This window comes from Stegodyphus dumicola, chromosome 4 (assembly GCF_044657685.1).
Source record: "Stegodyphus dumicola isolate Sdum_Otavi_A_Nest chromosome 4, ASM4465768v1".
NCBI lineage: Eukaryota > Metazoa > Arthropoda > Arachnida > Araneae > Eresidae > Stegodyphus > Stegodyphus dumicola.
This window is the reverse complement of record NC_140771.1, coordinates 48,325,184-48,347,304: the sequence shown is the minus strand read 5'-3', so window position 1 is coordinate 48,347,304 and position 22,121 is coordinate 48,325,184. Positions and strand designations below refer to the sequence as shown.

At 32.4% G+C, this 22,121-nt stretch overlaps 1 protein-coding gene across 1 annotated transcript in view; it reads right to left on the bottom strand.

Moving 5' to 3' along the window:
• The window catches only part of LOC118202097 (U4/U6.U5 tri-snRNP-associated protein 1), a 102,632-nt gene that overhangs the window by 36,264 nt on the left and 44,247 nt on the right, over positions 1 to 22,121 (bottom strand). The window contains exons 10-13 of the mRNA XM_035374251.2: positions 21,696 to 21,775; positions 8,625 to 8,684; positions 4,199 to 4,311; positions 2,598 to 2,674 (exon numbers count right to left, since the gene is read on the bottom strand). Of these exons, the coding sequence (XP_035230142.2) occupies positions 2,598 to 2,674; positions 4,199 to 4,311; positions 8,625 to 8,684; positions 21,696 to 21,775 (330 nt within the window). The remainder of the gene's footprint in view (positions 1 to 2,597; positions 2,675 to 4,198; positions 4,312 to 8,624; positions 8,685 to 21,695; positions 21,776 to 22,121) is intronic.

Sequence of the window (22,121 nt, the reverse complement as noted above, 5' to 3'; positions counted from 1 at the left end):
AGCAGTCCATTTCGAATTAGCCCACAAATTTGGGTAAAAGTACAAATTTTTTGTTTTTAAAAGATTAAATTTTTATCTCTTCAAAGATGTGTCACACTTATTCATCAAAAGAGTAGAAATATTGGAATTTGTCATTCTTTTTTAAAGCACTTCAGAGCTTATACACCATTTAAATAGCTGGCTAATGTTAACTAATAGCTTAAACTTTTATCTTTCCCAAGATGTGCCACACTTATTTATCAAAATGGTAGAAGTACTGGAATTTATCATTCTTTCTCAAAGCAGTTCACAGCTTATACACCATTTAAACATCTGGCTAATGTTAACAAACCTCTCTTTCCAAATAGCTGCTCAGTTAATGCTGTACATAGATTATTAACGTAGCTGAAAATTTTCTACTTCTTTATGCTTGAAAAATTGGCAACAGTTAACTGCAACTCTTTTTATGAATTTTAGCAGTTTTTACTGCTGCTTGTGCATTCTTTTTGCTGAATTTCACTCATATCTTGGCTCATACACTTAGACTGCTGCTAGTTAAGTGATATTTTATTGCTTTTATACAGTTAATTTAGAATGAAAAAAAGTAAGCACTTGTTCAAAAAGCATTAAAATGTTGGAAAACCAGTTGTTAGTGACACTGAGACTAGTGCTGAGACAGGTGAAACTGTGGTTACTGAAAGTGACAAGTTGAACACTATTTTGCACAAATTATAGAAAGCCTTTAGAATTTTTCAATACTGAAACTCTTTCAAATTTTTCAATATTGATAAATTAGAAATCACCAAATCAAAAGTAAATGTGCTTGATTTAAACATGAGATTGTGATGCTCTTCATAGTACTGGGAAAGGTCAAACAGCTGGCAGAATTTTGCATGGAGTGATGAATTTACCACCTCCACCTAGAAAATTTTCCCAGTACATTTATGTTTTGACTGTTGCATCAGAAATTGTATGCACACAACAAATGAAGAATGCATATCAAATAATGATAATAACAGAGATCTGTGTGTTACCTTTGATGGCAAATGCAGAAGCGTGGCCATCTATCACATAATAGTGTTGCTACAGCGACAAGTGTTCATACAGGTAAAGTGATAGACATATAAATTATGCTTAAATTTTGTATTTGCCCCCTCCCTAAAAGTCACTTCACTTGTTTGCATGTGTGGCTAATTACAGTGGAGCAAGTGGCGGAATGGAGGTCAATGATATCAAAGACATTTTCAACCGATCTCAAACATTGTATGATGCTTGCTATGTCAAATATCTTGGTGATAGTGACTCAAAAGTGTTCAAAACGCTAATGTAAAAAAAAAAAAAAAAAAAAAAAAAAAACCTTAGTGATGGAAAGTCATTAAGGTAGAAAAACAGGCTAACTGACAATATTATGCAGATCCAGACATTTTATGGTTTAGCCATTAGAAGAAACATGCTGAATATTTTCATCTGCAGTTGAGCAATGAAAATCCAAATCATAGACCCAGTATAGTTGGAATCTGGAAGGAGAGTTTCATCGTGCCCAGGCAAAGGTGAAACATATGCTTGTTCCTCTTCCAATAATGGAAGTCATCAAGCCAACATTTAGCAAACCCTGAGCTCCTCAGAAAATGTTTGCACAAGAAAACCCTTAGTCAAAAGAATCTGTGAACAGTGTGAGCTGGACTCAAGAGCCAAAAAATGTGTTTGTGTGCATTTAAACCTTAAAATTTGGAGTTTTTGATGCCTTTTCTTACTTTCAGGATTCGATAACACACTTTATCGAAGATTGGTGTAATTTTTCACAAAATAATATCATCCCAGTAAAGCAAGTGCAGGCTACAGCATGAACATTTTTAATAATAATGCCATATTTCAGTTCAGAAAAATTTTAAAACAAAAATAACAACAAATCACATTAGAAAGAAGTACACTGAGTCTCAAGCAGAGAAAAAGAAAAGATAAAAGAAGAAACCACCAAGTACAGTTACCTTACATTTTATGAAAGTAAACATCTCATCTAAACAATAGCATCTTATCTTGTCATTTCCCACTTATGCCATCCACTCTCCTTCATACGGATACAGCATAATTAAATTAAGTTTTTATCTGTTTTATCTATCTAATAATGCATTCAGTTTTTTTGTTTTATATTTAATGATTTCAATGGTTTTAAGTAATGAAGCTGCATACAAAGTACCATTATTAAGTTCATATAAATGATCATCAGTGCTCCAGGAATGAATTAATATATTTTACATTAATTTCTAGGGGTAAAATTTTTTTGGTTTATGAACAGTTGGGCTGATGAAGTCTTCATGAATCAATGTTTCACTATACATAAAAGCACAACAATTGTAGAAAAACATATTTAAAATGCTTGGTCAAAAAACAGAATTACCAAATAAATAATAGATTCAATATAACTAAAACATAGATTTAAAAATAATGCTAAAATATAACAATTTTTTTTAACTGTAGTCAAAAAATACGAATCGTCATTTTTTAAGGCTATCTGCCACTTATGCGCCACATTTTAAGATAAGAAAAAATATTTATTCAAATGCAGTTCTATTCTAAGCATTGTACATACAACAATATGAATATTACAACATTCTTACCTTCAAGGAATGGTATTTCAGTTCTTGTTTCTTGAACTGTCTCTTCTGGTTCAGAAATCCTTTGTCTTCTCATTTTCCTACAGAAGAGATACTTAAGCAACATAATTTTAAAAAGACATGACTAGAAGGCATGACAAAAAGGGAGGGGGAAAATCAGTTTGTAAAATATGGATATGGTAATCCCTGGATTGAACAAAATATACTTAAAAATAAAAAGTTTTAAGCAATATAAAAAAATATTTATCAGTTACATGAAAGAAACATGAATTCTTTTGTTTTGAATACTTTTGCATTAAATATGAAGAAAGAAAACCATTTTCTAACCCACAGTGACAAAATTGAGAACAGTTAATACCACAGTAACTCCAAATGTATTGAACTGCTTTATTAAAAATAAAAAATAAATAAGTAAATAAATAAATTAAAAAATAATAATAAACATGCTTACAAAAACCTTCTTACTTTAAAAAAAATCGAAGCTAAGCTGCTGATGTGCAACATACATAATTTCATTATTTAATAGATGCTCTCCAAGTGTAAATTGTGAGATAATTTTGGCAGGTTATAAAGATCTTTTGTTTTGCTATATGGTCATACATATTTATTAAATTATAGATCATATTATTATCTGATTATTTTCTTCTAAATAAAATATCTTCTTTCCTTTTATTAGAGAATCTATATGCTTGTGGGTTACAAAGCTGAAATATTATGGGAAATATTGGTCAGGGAGATCAAGATGCATGATTCAATAATGTCACTGATCAACATGTATTGGCATTATTCCTATGATGTAACATAACAAGTTATTTACTATATAATATCATAAGAGTAAGAGTAACATCTAAAATTTATATAGAATTAATACAGGCTATAACAGATTAACCCTTTGACGATTGCGAGATTTGCTAGTAAGACTCGTTCATTACCGTTTAAGTAGAAACTTGTAATGCAAACAATGTTCATTTATGCCCACTACCATGCATAACTGGAATGCAAGCTGAGCTTGTTGATGACCATTACAAGGTTAGCTGGGCTCTCTTAAAAAAATTTATATATTGCAAAACAATGGAAAAATTGTCATCACAAATCAATGTGTTAAACAAAATGAACTAAAAATACAAAAAGAAAAATATTGAGAAAGCAATAGTAAAAGCAGACAATGTCTGCCAGAAGCTTTTTTTTTTTTTTTTTTTTTTTTTTTTTTTTTTTTTTTAAAGTAAATTTGAACTTAATGGGATTATTCAGGCTAATCTTATACTATGCTGAAAAGCAAAAGCAGAACGTGCCATTTATAGCATCATTTTATGACGTTGTTTCTTCCATCTTTTTGAATATTACTTTAATGTGCATAAATAAATGAGTTTATTCTTCCTCTCTTATTCCCCCCCATTTTATCAAATTGCTCTTGGATCAACAGTAATTTTGAGTTAATTGTGGATTATCCCAGTTAATTGAGAGATGACTGCATTTGAAAACTGCTTCTCATTGTTAAATTATATAATACTCTTCATTATATGTTTCAAACACACAAACATATAACATTTATTTTAGAATCGCAGAATAAGAGTCATTTCTGAAAATAAAAAATTTCAACTGACCTTGAACCCAAATCACTTTCTCCATCATCCATCACATCTCCTAGAAGATCGTCTGCTTTCAATATGGAGGGCTTGCGCAGTTTTTTCTTCTTCTTTGGCTTTTTGAACTGCACCTGGAGATTCAGGAAGCACCTATTGTATCACCAAAGCAAAAGATAAAAGGAAACAAGGACAAAATAACATATGCCCAATGGGAAGTAATTTTTAAACATTTGATATAGATGATAGCAATGCATGTACATTTAAAAATAATAGAGCACTTATATTATTCCAAATTATTTCTTCCAATAAGAATTGTTTATCATAATTTTTGTGCTCTGCTCCCTGATTATATGCTCACTACAATAACAACATCAATTATGTGGCTTTTTAAGAATTGATAAGGACAAAAGAAGTGGCTAAGGCTTATTTTATTTCAAATATTTCAAAATATAGCTCTTGTTTATCTGTTATTTGTCCGAAGAAAAACAGGATTTTGACTGGATTGACTTTGAGAACAAAACATGCAATCTCAAATAATCTCTCTATCAACCAAGTCCCAGTTCTTATTTTAACACTTTGTTGGAAGTTTAGTTGACACTACCTTGCTAGCATACATTTCTGTTACATATAAATTTACTGTATGAGAAATGGAACACTCACAATTCTTTGGGAAAATATAACACATCTGAATTGCTTCTGTTTCAGTCTTCAGTAAATATAGCAAAGATGATGCAAAATGCAGTAAAAATTAACATGAGACAAACAAACACCTTATGAATTTTACATAAAGAAGAGTTAACAAACAGTGTTGCTATCCAAATATGTGCACTTTTAAGTTTCAAGCTAATGTTGAAATAAGATTGTTTGGTAATGATGTAATCTATATTTAGTCATTTATTTATTTTTTAGATGGTAGCAATAATTCTTTTATCCCAAAGGGGCAATTTGCCCAGAAGGACTATTAATTTTGTTTTGGCATTTTGCATTAATTCACTATAAACGGAGAATCATTTTTTTAAATTGTTGCCATCAAATATTAGAGCCCTGTATTATACTTAAAAAATTAAATAATGAAGAATCTGCATAAACGTATATATGTTTCTCGCATTGTGATAAAACAACGGTACCTAGAGCCACCAAATTTTGAATAATGTACATCTCCACCCGAATATGGGCATTTGGAAACCCCAATTTGGAATTTTATTATTTTCTTATTAATATTTTCTAAAGCATGTGAGTTTTTGGTTATGAAACTCAGCGATTTCAAAGCGAGCAATGGCAACACTGTATGGGGGAAAAACATTTTTATCCCCAGCGCACGATACTGTGTATTGGAAATTCTGAAGATATGCTCTTTTAAATATTTTGTGATATTGCTGTTGAATTGAATTTTATGATTTAAGTGCAAATAACATGATATTTAATAAATAAAGGTATCACAAAAACGTTAAAAAAACACCCCTTTGGGCATGATATTAAATTTGAAAGCCTTCAGATTTTTTATTTATTTATTTTCAAATGTTTTCATTTCTTTGCCATTTTATTGTACATTCAGATTTTAAATTGTGTTTTAGTGGTGCTACCCTTATTCAATAAATAAATAATTACACCTTTCTAGATGAACCCAGAGCAACCATTATTGATGATGCATTAGCGCAGTGGTTCTCAACCTTTTTTGTCCCATACATCAATTATCCAGGCTAGACAATCATTCCCTTTTCCTTTCCAAAATATGAAAAATGCATATACATTTATTTAAATTTAAATTACTTTTAATGTGTTTTATAAATTAAACAAGGAAAAGAAAATATTGATAAATATCAAAACTTGAACAAAAGAATTTTTTTGATTCATAAGCTAAAACCAAATGTTTAGCAGGTAAAAATAAACGGCTGACCTCATTCTCCTCCTGAAATTCATTTTAAGAGGGGAATTCCCCTTGGTTGAGAACCACTGTATTAGCAGTACTGGCTAATACGATTATGCCTATTATGCATGGATTTATGTAACCTTTTTCAGGAGTTTTAATTCGAGTCGGCAGGCCCCATTGTAACCCTCCTAACTTTTTTTTTTTATTATTATATAGCTTTTACCTACTTTACATAATACTTTATTATTATTTATGCTAATAACCTCAAATGATCTGGCAATTTCTAGATCCTTAGAAAATATAAGAAAAACATTTTTGCAATATCACATGACAAAGTGGTGTAAGGTTTTAAGAATAGGTATATTAATTATGTAGATGATTAAATAATAATTATCTGCAGCAGCTATTATTGTCTTGAATATTTGTTCCTGTTGTTGTTATATTTGTAAATGTTATCAATTTATAAATAAATTGGTAACATTTTAAGAGTAGCAGAAAAAATAACTGATAAAAATTAATCATTACAAAATATAAAAGCAGTCCTAGCATTTTGTTTCAATTTATTTTCTGAATTCTACTATAAATGCTTAATTAAATGTTTGCAATAAGCACTACTAAACACATTTGAAATAACTTCACAGATCAGACATCTGTCAAATTAAATATATATTCAATTTATTACTTTATATAAACATACTTAGCAGATAAGTTTACAAGTTAAGGATTTCAATGCTTTTAAGAGGAAAAGGATAGTAAATTAAACCGATATACTGTATATGTTCTAGAAATCTCATTGCAGTCAAAATTTTATGTGAAACCGATTTTTGAGTTATAAATTAACATACTGTACAATTTTTATGGATAACTTTTAATTTACACTAACATAATTTAAAGATTCAGTATTTTTCATTCTACCTAGGTGATTCTAACAGCTCTAAATTAAATCAGGGTTGCCACTCAAACAAGAGAATGAAATTCCCTGACTTTTCCAGGTTTTCCAGGAGTGTTTTAAGAAAATTCCAGTCTATCCGCGTAATGCATGTTGACTGTGCTAAAAGGTAAATTGATTATGGTATCACTTCAAAACAAAAACATTTGCCAATTACATATGTCTCATATACATATACACTATATATAATCTCTAAAGCGTTACTATTATAATTATAATAAGAGTTGTTTTCTCCACAGAAGATTGAGATTAGAATCTGCCCAATCTGGATTAAAAAATGTGTTTTTTTTTTCTGACATTTTGCAGCTAAATGAATGAAAGAAATCTATTTAATGATATTTTTAAATAAATTCAGGTACTTTATATTTATTTAGCAGCATACATAAGCAAAAAATATGTGCATTAAATTCAGTGATGGTATGTCATCATACTGCTAGAATTAGTTTCAGGATTACGGCAGAGAAAATTTCCTGAAATTTGAAAGTATTATTTACTACTAATAATAAAGAAATTTGGGGAGGGGAAGAAGCAACATTAAGTGATATGAATAACATTAAAGATAATTACTTAAAAATTGAATTGGAATAATCAACGATATTTTGGTGAATATAAAATAGTTAGCCTAGGCGACTAATTACTATGTTTTTATTTTACTGCAAAATGACAAATAAGGCATTTATTAAAAAGAAAAGGTTTAAAAGATTTTGCGATAAAATTCTAGTATACGCTACGGCCTTGGCACGATTTTGAAAATTGTTGTCAACACCAAAATGGCCTGTTTACTGCTCATCACAGTGTCACCAAATCCCATGTGTACCAATCTGCAATGTGTACCAAATTCTGTGTGTACTAAATCCATAATGTGGAGGTTATAACAGAATACATGGAGGCTATTCTAACTTTCCACGGTACCATGTGCTAGGATTAAACCAATTTTGTTTTATACCAGAATACGCATTTTCTTTACTTCAACATGTACTGCACATGCGCATGAGAGTCTATTGATTCTTGAAGTTACTGGAAATTTACTTTGCCTTTCTAAAAGACAATTTAATTGGAGCTGCAAAAATTGGCCCTAGGCCAGCTATAACCGAATTACGCTCACGCTATACATCATTCACTGAGAAAATGATCGCTTCCAACATCGGTGCAGGACTCGCTTTCTGGAGATCACTGTATGAAATTCATCAACTCCAGATTTTGACCAATATATTTAAATTCCTTGACTTTTCCCTGGATTTCCCTGACTTTTTTCGGTTTTCCAGGTAGCGTGACAACCCTGTTAAATTACAATAATACGCATCATTTCTGTTGATTTATATTAAGTACGTATAAATAAATTTTTGGAAATCTTTCAATAGCAAACATGTGCGATTTAAAATTACATTTTATTTTTATCCATAATTGTGTACTTTAAAAAATATGCATATTAAATTATAATTATGCACAGTTTTAAAGGATTATCTTAATCAGAAATCAGAAAAACAAAATATCTTTTATAGAAATAGAAATTATTTTAATTCACAGTGTGGAAAAACAAATATTTTATACTTTCGTTTCATATACATTCAAGAATTATTATGGAAACACTAAAATCAGTATATTCCTATAAATTAGATACTGACCAATTCTTCAGTTGTGTAATATTCATTGGCTTTTTTCATTTCTGGCATCTCTAAAGATACCTAGAAAAGAAAATTACACATGAGTAACATAACTTGCTGATATAAAACATTATCAAGCATTTGCAAATCACAATGAAAATATAATTAAAAAAAAATAAATACCTATCACTGCCCCATATATATATATATATATTTTACATCATGAAACCTTAAATGAACCATGATATTGTAATTTTTCATTTCCCTTGCAAGTACTGTAACGAACAAATTTTGACGGGTTATAGCAAAGGTAACGGCTGAATTCATGGATGCTTGAAAATACAAAGAACATTGCACCCTTCAAAGAGAATTTTCAGGGCTGGTAGATGGTGCATTAAAAGGCATACATCAACTGGTTTCTATGGTCTCACAAATCATTATTACAATGTTTTGCTTTAATTTTAATATTATATCACTCATGCTTGAATACACAGATAAAAAATTTGTATAATACCTTACTTTCTAGTCAGCAAACAGAATTGTCATTTCCATTAACAATAAAATGTTATAACAAAATAAATACACAATTAAGTAATTAATAGTTAAAAATTCTTTGGTCTTTTTCAAAAAGCAGCCAAAAATTCTTCAACAGAGACACGTTTCTGAATTATACCTGCATAAGTATTGAAACTAATTCATTAAAAAATAAATCAGAATGAAAACAAAGGAAGGAATTTAAAGAAATTAATATTAATTAAATTTAACAAAATTATTAAAAAGCCAATAAGTAATTAAAATTTTACAAAAATTTGAATTTAAGATAGAATCTCCCCGACGTAGCTCAAAATTAATAGTACATTAACCTTTGAAGAAGAAAATTATAAAACTAAAATTCTGAATTAATTTTTTTAAAAATTGGATGGAAAAAACCACCTTTCGCAAAAAATAATAATAATACAGGAGAACTAAACATGTTTTTATAAGATGGAAATGGTTAAAAAAACAAAAGTAATTGAATTTAAATATAATGATGGATGAGATAATGTAATTAGAAAAAATTTTATATGTAAATTACCTAAAATTTGAGAAAGTAACTAATAATTTGTAATGAAAGTTATGTAATTGTTATAAAGCACAAGTTTCTACACAGAGGAAAATGTATAATTTGGAAACAAAACAAAAAAGGGGGCAACAAGCCTAATTTTAGTAATCGGAAATAAAATTTAATTAGAATAGGTTAAAGCAGTAGTCTCAAACTGGTGGACCGCATGCTGCATCCGGCATTTGCAGCAATTTTATGAAACTTGTAAATACATTTCAATTATGTACTTGTTGCAAAGATTTCACAATTTTAATTATTTGCAATTCGAATTTATATTATTTTCATCACCATTAAATCTTACATGTATAACATGCCTTAATATATATAATTTGAGGTAATTAATTTATAATAGAATATAAATCTTATTCAAAAATTTGAAGATACAGATTTGATTAATTTCACTCATATTTGCCAAAATAGCATATGTATGCTCAATTATGAATTTTTGCACTAAGTGCTCTATTTGGGAATACATTTATAGCTGAACATTTTGTGAATGCATTTCAATTATGTATTTATTTGAAAGATTTCCAAGATTTTAGTTATTAGTCCGAGTTTACATTATTTTCATTACCATTTAAAATTAACATAAATAAAGCACCAGAAAATCTATAAATGAATCTAATTAATTTACAATGTTATATAAATCTTATTCAAAGATTAATTTTCATTCCTACTTCTGTCAAAAAAATAAATAAGCTCATATAAATTTCCGCACTAAGATTAATTGCTTAGTTTGGAAATACATTTTTATGTGAAAAACGTTTTCCACAGTTGAAAATCAGAAAAAAATTATATTTGAATTTGACCTGTTTGACCAATGAGCATTTACTGCCAGCGAAGAAGATAATTTCTAGAAATTTTTCTCCAGTGCTTGGACATTATACAAACAAAATTCATACTTATTAGGCAATATTAATGTACTTTCTCTGTGGTGAAAGTATTCAGATAAGAGGTAAGTAAAACAGTGGTTACCTGAATCATTGGGAAACATCAGTTGTGTATTTCCGGATTATCTAAAGTGTTCGAGGAAACAGTTTATACAATGCAAAACACCAAGAGTTCAGGATCAGCTTTTCTATTATATTTAATCTACACACAAATTTCACAGAAATGTTATAACAAACAGCAAAACTGGACATATTTTTCTTTCAAAATTTTTAAAACCAACAAAAAGAACATACATTACATCGTAACTCCTTGAGCACACGGTGAAACTTGCATAATCTTTTCCTTTCAGTTTACTCCGTTATGTGTGTGCATGCAAAAAACCGAATTCAAATCTCAAACCCTAATTCTACATTTAATATCTGGTTCTTTTCCCAGGAACAGTCTCTCTGGAAAAAAGTCATTAACAGTTTTTTTGCTTAGAAGGAATTATCTTATGAGCTATTACTGGCTTGCCAGAAGCAGTCTCTGAAAGACGATCTTCAACAGTCTTGGTTCATTGGGAATGGAAGCCTGTTTGGCTACAGGTATAACAGGGCCACTTTTATCAGTCACTTCAAGAGGTATTAAACCTGAGCATAGGGCAAAGAAATTCTCCACTTTTTATTTTTACCAGACGAACTTGTCCATCTATAGAAGCATAAAGTTCGATCACCCTGGCCAGAGGCCCATTCAGTTTTCTTGACATAGTCACTAGAAACCAGGACAATATCACCAATTAGGATGGGTTTCTGATTTTTAGGAGATTTTGAAGATTGACCTAAATTGCCCAAATACTCAGTACGAAATCATTTTCATAAATCTTGTTTGACATGTTGTAAGTAAACATGTCTTTTATTTAGAGATGACGAATCACAAACATCAAGATCTGCGATTCCTGATTCCTTAAGGTCATTCAAAAACATAGAAGCGGTAAGGAGTTAAAAATCATCAACATCTTCTGAAATATAGGTTAAAGGTCACTGATTAATCACACCTTCAATGCCACAAATAACGGTGTTCCTTTCTTCTAAGTTTAGTGAACCTCTTCCTAGAACCTTTCGTAGAATTCCTTATATTATACGTATCAAACATTTCCAAAACCCACCCCACCATGGGGCAGATGGGAAATGGGGATTAAATTTCCAAATGATGTTTCGAGATCCACTGTATTGGGAAATACGTCCCAATCAATTTTCTTCAGCAAATTCTCAGCTCCTGAAAAATTAGAACCACTGTCAAAGTAAAAGATGGAAGGTCAACGCCTTTGAGTGATGAAACGTGTGAAAGTTTTCAAAAAATGGTCTGTCGATAAAGACGTAAACTCCAGAAATACAGCTCGGTAGATGGCACAGGTAAATATAACAATCCAAGCTTTCTGGCCATTTCTTAGGATTAATGGACCAGCGTAATCAATTCCTGAGACTTTACCCAATCTTCTGGGAAATGAGCTTCGATGATCGGTTTAGGCCACAAATTAAATCATTTGCATCTTATGCAGATCCTAATTACATTTCGTACTGTCATCCTGCATTGAAGAATCCAAAAATCTTCTAACTGGATGATTACAGGGTAGTATTGTCGGATATCGGAAATTTCTTGTATCTTTTCACATTAAGATTCGAGTCTTAACTTACCATTAGAATCAATGTAACACTGAATCATTTTCAAGCATTTATCATCTGGTCCTAAAAATGATTCCTTCTGTACAACTTTCAACAATGCAATCTCAGCCTTATTTTTTTCTTCTAGCACCAAGATTCCTGAAATTCGATTAGACTTTTCAACCTTACAATTGGTAAAAAACTGATACATCTACACAGTGACTCTAAGAAGTTGGTTGTACAAAGAGAAAACAGTGATAATACTTTTCCTGGGATTTCTCTTCATGATTAACTTTGCTAGCAATGATTTTTCTTTTTTCTAAATTTATTATATCGAAATCAGGAACCATACTAGAATTTTGCCATTTCTTCTATTGGTTTTTTCAGCCATGATGGTCCTTCCCACCAACGAAATTTTTGTAATGCTTTGGCATCTCACCCAAGTGATAGAAGATCTACTGGATTTAATGGACCTTGGAACGTGATGCCAGCCAAGAAGGGGAATTAAAAAATTTTATTAAGGTATCCAAACTGGTTCTTAGTACTGCCAAATTTGAACTTCGATGGTGAGAGCACCATTAGCTTTTTAAACTCTTTGGGATTTTCCACACTGGTAACACAGTTATCCACGTAAAAGGATTCCAACAGCTTGATGGCTGTTTTTCAACTTGGTGAGGAGCATTCTGTAAATGAAATTGAATGGTTGCTCCCAAAAGACAAGGGGAAGAAGAAAGTCCAAACATAACCCGTCTATGCTGGAAACTTTTTAAAACAAAGGTTTAAAGACAAGGGGGACAAGGGATTTGTCATAGAATGAATTTCTTGCACACAGTTAAAAAGAAAGGGAGCCCAATTTTCATTTCCCTTGATCCAATACAAAGCGTTTGCTGAGTCAGCCCAGGACAACTTCAGCACATTTTCCATTTTAAGGGCATTAGTCACACTCTGAGCTAATCCAACTCCAATGTTCCAGGAAAGCATTGGTGCAACTCTACATCGTGCCTGAACAAGTTGAAATAACATTGAAGTTTCCGTCTTACTTAGTAAGAAAACACAGGTAGCATAAGCTATCTTATTTGCATCACAGAGCACATGCAATTTTAGACTTCTTGGTACTTCACAACTGGGAATAAGACATCAAGGAATTTCTATTTCTTTCAGCTTAGAAAGTTCTTCTCTCCACTTCTCAAACTTTTTTGCAATGGTGGTAGGATGTTCAGTATACCATGATATTTTCAATTTCCAGCACTCTTGTAGGAAAATTTTTGGTCCCAAATTAACAGGACAGGTGAAGCCAAGGGGGTCAAAGATTTTATGTATGGGTGACAGGATTTTTCTCTTGGTCACAGCTGTGTAGTCTTCAACATTTCCTCGTAAATCTACCATCAAAGCATCATTCTTTAAATTCCACTTATGTCCTAGAACTGGAATATTCTTTTCATTTTTTGGCGAAGGGTCTTCAGATTCTTGATTATAATAACGGTGCTCTCACCCTCGGAGTTCACATTTGGCAATACTAAGAACCAGTTTGGATTCCTTAATAATTTTTTTAAAATTCTTCGGGATTTTCCACACTGGTAACACAGTTATCCACGTAAAAGGATTTCAACAGCTTAGTGGCTGTTTTTCAATTTGGTGATGAGCATTCTGTAAATGAAATTGAATGGTTGCTTCCAAAAGACAAGGGGAACAAGAAAGTCTGAACATAACCCGTCTATGCTGGTAAACTTTAGGCTTGGCAGAATCACCACCTACCGACCATAAAAACTTTAGATATGGTCTATCACTCTCATTCAGTCCAATTTGTAGGAAGGCTCTACGAACATCTGCAACAACACCTATTTTCTTTAATCTAAATTGTTCCATGATGGCTGGAATGGTTCAACGGTGTTGGGGTCCTTTTCCAGACAATCGTTGATAGAAGGTGAGGTCTTTTCTCTGGCCGATCCATCAAAAACAGGCCACACTCTTTTAGTGCAATCTTTTTTCACTACAGCCTGTGATGCTGGTAGTGTTCACTTTCTTCATTACTGGAGTTTTTAACTTCTTCAATAAGCCTTTTAAGCTTCTTGAAGCCACTTCTTTGTATGCTTTTAAGTTTCCATCCCTCTTCAATGAATCAATGCAGCCCTTTAGCCTTCGTTCAGCCAACATTTCTGCAAGTGAGGAAAGAAGGATGGCCTTGTATCCACGGGAGGCTTACAATGTACTTTCCATCAACATCTAATTTCACACTTCTGTTAAAATGTTTTTCAGCTGCTATATCAAGCTCTTGTCGACTTCCATTCTCTCCAGTCCATGAATCTCATCAGGAGAGAATTGATACAACAGATCTCCTTTATCATTCAAATCAGACAGGAGAATTTTGCATTTCTTAATTTCAAAGATAAATTTCCCACATGGTATTTTCAGGATTGCAGAACAAATTTTTTCTTGATTTAACACCTCGAAATTACATCGATAGTTATCCGAAAAGTCACTAAGACAAATCAAATATCTCTTACATGTTTCTGTAGTTTCTATACCGTGGAATAAACTATATGTCAAAATTTCTTCCCCAATACATTCATATCTGTTATTACAAAATTTGATAAGTATGATTTACTCCTTTCTGAGTCAATTAGTACCCTTATGTATTTTGTTACATTTTTATTCCTAAGACGAATATTAAGTGTTTTCAAAAGAACTTTACAAGTAGCTGTTTTGTTGGATAGAGCTGAGTCCTTACTATCAGCTTCAGTCTCCTTCATGCCTGTAACAAGGGCCTGAATGTTAAGAAGATCGCCATCAAGGCAGTCATACCTGGAGACGGAGGTAACACTCTGGTGCTGGGAGTGGAACCTGAGCTCATGGATTACCTGGAGGCCCAGAATTTCAAACTTTTTTGTGGTGCTCGTGGCTCTGTACAGCTGAAGGAACCAAGACACAGGAGAAATCAATTCCTCTGCCCAAGGATCCTCCGAGGAAACAGTTGATGGAAGAAGGGGAGACCGAAAAGGAGTCGGAACCAGAATTTTCTTTGGAGGCTCTGGGGAAGACCTCTGAATAGTTTTCTCCTGTCACGACTTCCTTTAAAGTCGTGGGTTACGGATGCGGCTTTTGACTAAGTCTCTCCTAAAATCCTTCAAAGTAAGTTCTTATCTCTTATTTAACCTGTTTTAATGGTTATGGTTAGTCAGCTAAACCTGCAACACAGCAGAGCAGCTTCATACAATTTAGCTGCTCAATTAGGTAAGCAAGGCACTTTTGTTACCTTAATTCAAGAACCTTGGTGTACAAGGGTAAAATCCTTGGTAGGCCCATGAACGCACACTTCTTTTGGTCAGAGAGACCTAATAAAAGATCTAGAACTAGCATTTACATTTCTAAAAATATAAAGGCTATGAAATTATCTCAATTTACATCAGAGGACTTAACTGCTATTTTAACTAAGGACATAAACAGTTCGCTGAGAGGAAACATTTGTTTTTGCTAGGTTTACATGGCTTATGACCTTAACATTCCGCAAGAATTTATAGATCTTGTGAGTTTCTTGAAATAATCAATATTCCTATGGTTATTGGTGGTGATGTTAATGCTCACCACCTATCATGGGGCAGTTCTGATACCAATCCTAGAGGAGAAAAACTCATGGAACTTATAATGAATACCAACCTAACTTGGGTAAACAGGGAAAATCGCCCCACCTTTGTCAACAGAAGAAGAGAAGAAGTCATTGACCTCACACTAACTTCTTCTGATAGTTATAACCTTATTGAGAATTGGCATGTAAGTGACAACTTTCAGACCATCGCCACCAAGTCCTCTGATGTAAATTGAGATAATTTTGTATTAGAGATGAAATTCCAGCTGAATATTTCAGAAACGTTAAAAACACAAATTGGGACCTTTATAAGGACTCCCTCAGACAATCGTTGATAGAAGGTGAGTTCTTTTAGACAATAATTGTTCAGTCGAGGAGCTTGATACTCAAGCAAACAACCTGTCAAATAATCATTATTGAATTTTATCATGCCCTCTCAAACGAAGGAAGTATTCTTCTAGCAAGAGAGTCTGGTGGACCAAGGAGCTTGAAAGCCTCTGCCTAGAGGTTCGGAGAGCTCACAGGAAAGCAGTCAGAAATAAATCTGAAGTTAATTGGTCTAACTTCAAAATTCTACAAAGGAAATTTAAAAGTGAAATCAGGAAAACTAAATACAACTCATGGAGATCCTTCTACACAGATATTCTGTCCTACCATGAGACTGCCACAGTACATAAGATTCTTAAGAGATCTCATGAGTCTCAACTCTCATCGGTTATGCGCCAGATGGCAGTTATACTATAAACCCTTTGGATACACTTTCGACCATGTTGAATTTTTATCTGGGGGATACAAGTGTCACCTCTGACCCCCAGGAAAATCCATTGGAACTACTTCATAATCCATTAGATTTGGATTTTGCTAATAACGATGGCATTTACCCAATTCTGCTTCAGAAAGGCTGGGATATTTTTGGCCACATTTTCGTGGACATATTCGAATCCAGTTTGGTTTTAGGATATGTTCCTAAGGTGCGGAATACTTCACGAGGTGTGTTTCTTCCCAAACCAGGAAAATATATATATGAGAAACCATACGCTAACATCCTTCCAGCTGAAGCTGTTGGAGCAATTGATTTTCTGGAACCTTCAGTCAGATAATAATCTGAAACATACTTTTGGCTTAGACTAACACGGTTTTAGGCCTGGCTTCTCCACTGTGTCGGCCTTACACCAACTGGTGTGGAGAATACAGAAAACAATTATAGACGAACACTTTGCCATTGGGATTCTACTGGATATTGTAGGAGCCTTTGATAACATCGGTTTTGAGAAAATACATAAGGCGCTTGTTGGAAGTCATATTCACCCTATGATAACTAGATGGGTCATCTTTATGATTAAAAACAGGAATATCTGCGTTAGTCTCCCTGACTGTGAAGTAAAGAGAGATATTACTAAAGGGCGTCCACAGGGTGGTATTCTTTCTCCGTTCCTGTGGAACCTGGTATTCAACTCACTCTTAGTACTTCTACGGGAGGAACCTGGCATGTCACAGGCTTATGCAGATGACCTTATTGTGTTACTACAGGGTTTCGATATTGAAACCCTACACAATCAAGCTCAGCAAATCTTGAATAAAGTATCGCACTGGGGTGAAACACATGGCCTAACTTTCTCTGCTGAAAAATCAGAGGTCATAGTTTTCATGTTGAAAGGGTAATGGAAATTAGCAGATTTATATCTGGGTAACCAGATTATCAGACATAAGGAATGCGTTAAATACCTAGGATGTTACCTGGACAGTAAACTCACATGGATCACCCATATAAAAGAAACGGCACAAACAGCCACAAATGTACAAGCTTTGCAGGCGAATCATTGGTAAACAATGGGGCCTTAACCCAAAATCGACTCTATGGATTTATATTGCCATAGTCCGGCCAATGCTTTCTTACAGATGTGTGGTCTGGATCAATGCTATTAACAAAAGCACATATTTAAACATTTTACAAAAGGTGCAAAGACTTGCTTGCCTATGCATTAGTGGGGCTTTAAACAGTACCCCTACTGCTGCATTAGAATTTTTATTGCAAATTCCACCCTTGAAATTATTTTTGAGCGGAGAAGCAATTAAAGCCATGTATATGTTGAATAAAAATGGCACATAGTACCAAAGGACAAGTTTCGGACATAAAAGCCTTGTGAAAAGCCACATTGACATATGCCTGGACTTGGGCAATGAGTTCCCTATAATCTATATGCCCAAAGATGCAATTACTAAAATAATAGTTCCAGATAAAGTATTCTCAACTTATATACCAAAAAGGAATCTCAATTCTCTGGCTCAGGCCCATAACACCATTAGTTTAGTCTGGGCCCCAGGTCATTGTGATTTTGTTGGAAATGAACTAGCTGATAGAGTAGCTAAAGATGCTTCGCAACTACCCATGCCTGACCCAGAACCATTTTACCCAGTTTCATATCATACTGTTAAAAAAGAAGTAAGAAGCTAGATAAAGAAAAAACATGATGATATATGGTCTAAACTACCAGACTGTGCTCATTCTAAATTGGTGCTCAGTAGTACACTTAACTTATCAGGTAAACTCATACACCTCAGTAGAACTAAACTTACTCCAGGTAATTCAGATTGTTACCAGACATGCTTATCTGGCCAAGCATCTCCAAAAATGTGGTCTTGTCGAATCTCCTCTCTGCCCAACTTGTGGAGAATAAGAGAAAACAACTTTTCACTTCCTGGGACAATGTCCAGTGTTTTTTGTCCCTAGAAACAAATTCCTTGGGTTTTCCTATATTAGCTTTGATCAAGCCCTTCTATACAAAGGGCTCTCTGGCATTAATAGGGTTTCTGATGTATACTAAACATCTACAGGTATGGTGAATTTGAAACCACAAGTAACAAGCATTGAGACGCCTTGTAAGTTATTATTTTTTTTTTTTTTTGTAAAAGAAACTATGCAGGGATATCCCTCTCATAGCTGTATTTTAGAATATAATTTGGAAATAGATATCAAATCTTTATACACCACCTCGCCATTTAGCTTAAGAAAGTACCTCTGCCCTCCTTATTTAATTAATTAATTTATTTATTTTTACTTATTTATTTAATTTTTATTTTAGACTCACCATTGCACCCTTGTTTGGTCAAGAGTTTGCGTTTGGTGGGTTGGGAGGGATTCAGTCGGCTCTTCATCCAGTTGGGAGGTTTTTAACGATTTAACCGACACCCTGATTTTAGAGATGGGATCTTTTGCTGATACTATATATTTGGTGTCAGTTGGGGATCTTATCTATTTATTTATTATTTACCTTTCAAGGGAGTTACCATTTAAAACCTTTGATTTAAATGATCAAATGGCGGAAGAGCAATGGGCAACATTGTCTAAGCTCTTTTCCTTCTTTTCATAAGAAGGAAGCGCGACTAATGTTATGTTATCAGCTTCAGTGATTGGTTCAAATTTTCGAGATTACATTTTTAAGTACAGATTCATTTAAAATGAATGACCCTTACCGCAAATCTCACAAGGTGGTACTTTCATTTTACAAAAACGAGAAATTCGTTTTCTTATAGCCACTCATCTAAAACATTCACCCTTTTTTTAATAATGTTTGCTCTTTCTCTTCATAAAGCGAATTATCAGCATACCTACACTGGCTACTTAAGTGCCTTGTTACAAAATACACAAGTTTCTCTTTTAATTTCCAAAAGGTTACACAACTCTGCAGCTGTCGGAGTAAATCTTTCCTGTCATGCTGACACAGGTGAAATAGTTTTGCTTAAGATTTTGGTTTTACGGTTAAATCCGGTACCTGCTAGAAGCACTTTCTCTTCGCTTTCAATCTCGTGACATAAAAATTTCATTAGATTATTTAACTTATCAATGGTTACTTCTTTAGATGTTTGGGATATAGAGTGCAAATTGCTTTCCTAAACTCTCAATGTGTCGACAGGCAGATGAGATTCAATCAACGGATATAAAATTGAAGAATAATTTGCGCTGGAAACACCTAACATATTTCAAGACCTCAAATAAGTTTCAATCTTATCGTACAATTTAAAAAGAGGCATTTTAGGACCTTTATGGATTGCGTTATTCATCATTAACGAAAGAACTTCTCTAAAATACACTTCAATTAACATGTCAGTTCGGCCAAATCTTGCCTTTAAACATTGTATTACGCTTTCATAACTATCAGCTCTGGCCGGAAATGATTCAACAAGTTCTCGTGCCCTTGAACCCTTCAAAGTCATTTGTAATAAATACTGATATTTACTCTCATTAACGATTTCATGATCATTATGTTTCTGCTCAAATTATGCCCAAAATGACAACAATTCTTTTGATATCACCGCCAAACCACTTAAATTCTATTTTAGGAAGCTTAAACTTCCGTTTCAATGAATCATTTGAGAATCATTTTCATTTTTAACATTTTTTAAAACTTTGTGCACTTTTGTTCTTAATCTGACAAATCGCTCTTCATACAAACTTATTAAAATCTGCTTGAGAACAATTTTCATTTTTTAGAAGAAAATCTTGTAATTTCTTTTCCTTAAGATTAAGTTCGCTTCCTTTTTCTTCTGGGCAAATGAAATTCCAATCTCTTCAATACTTTTATTTTCCCCATCAACATCAAATCCATTAGCTATGCACGTAAATGGGCTTTTAAGAGGTTTTCTTAACCTTTTTAACTGATCCATAACACTTAAATTGTAATTCTAGTAATAAATATAATATACAAGATTTCGCTTCAAAACAACTCATTTTCCAGAAGGGATGTAATATTGTGTCCCAAAGCAATATTAGCATACTTTCTCTGTGGTGAAAGTATTCAGATACAAGGTAAGTAAAACAGTGTTTACCTGAATCATTGGGATATATCAGTTGTTTAATTCCGGCTTAAGTGTTTGAGGAAACTGTTTATACAGCGTAAAACACCAAGAGTTCAGGTTCAGCTTTTTCTATTGTATTTAATCTGCACACAGGTTTTACAAAAACGTTATAACAAATATCAAAACTGAACATCTTTTTCTTTCAAAATTTTTAAAGCCAACAAAAAGAACATACATTACATCATAACTCCTCAAGCGTGACATGAAAACCTACGTCAGTTCACTCCATTACATGCATGTATGCATGCGAAAAACTGAATTCAAAGGTGAAAACATCACGTATCGCAACATTACATATAAACACATATATTTTAATTTATAAGTTAAACACAAATTAAATAAAATAAGAGGAAGAGATTACATTGTTATTATTTACTTCCACTTGGAAAGTTTTCTTAATTTGCTTATTTTAAATTTAGTTATTTAATTATTAATTTATATATGTGTATGTGTGTGAGTGAATACCAGAATTATTTGAAATACTAGTCTGAAATATTAATATTTAGTAGTCAATATGTTTGAATTATAAAGTGTTGTAAATAAAAATGTGTTGCAGGTACCAAATTTTAGATTTCAGATTTGAATTTTCTTCCTTTATGATACTATTAATGGCATTTATGTATGCTTTGATAAATATTTAGAAAGTGAAACTTAAAAAATTTTGGCCCATCAGCTACTTTCAAATCATGGATTCAGCCCACATGCAATCCGAGTCCAAGACCACAGGATTAAGGGATACAAAAACTCAATTTATAAATTATCATCTCCTAAAACAAAGATTTCAAGTTTATTATTTTTGCACAGAGTACAATGAAGGTAATTTGTTTTCATTATAAAACAACTATTAACTAATTAAAATAAAACAGTAAAAATAATTGATTTCAAATTATAGGAAATAACCAGTTTTGGAGCGCAGACTTAATTTTTTTAACTGTTTTCGTTAAGCCGGATTTTAGTTCAGCAAGATTTTACTGTGCAATGAAACAAGGATAAAAATATAACTAAAATAGAAATTGTACCTCATGTTGTTGCTTTAATTTCATCCTTATTAGTTCCAATTCCTGTTCTTTGCTAATATATGGTGTACTATTAACCGTACCTGAAAACAGTTATGAATAAATTTATTACATATATATTTACTTTTAAAACAAAATAATTTCTCCATTAATGTACTACTAGAAATAAGAAATTCTGACAACTGTAAATTATACATTAAAGTTTATTACTATAGAGTTGAATAGAGTTTACAATTTTCAATAATGAATTGAGGCATGTTAACTGTTTCATACTCATTATATCAAATATAAAGTTGTATTTTCCTCTTTAACAACATCCGATAATCATGAAGTATGAGATCTACCACTTTTAGTCAGTTATTTCTTATATAGTGTCACTACAAAACTATTCTTAAATGTAATAAAATGCCAGATAAAAATATGATGGTA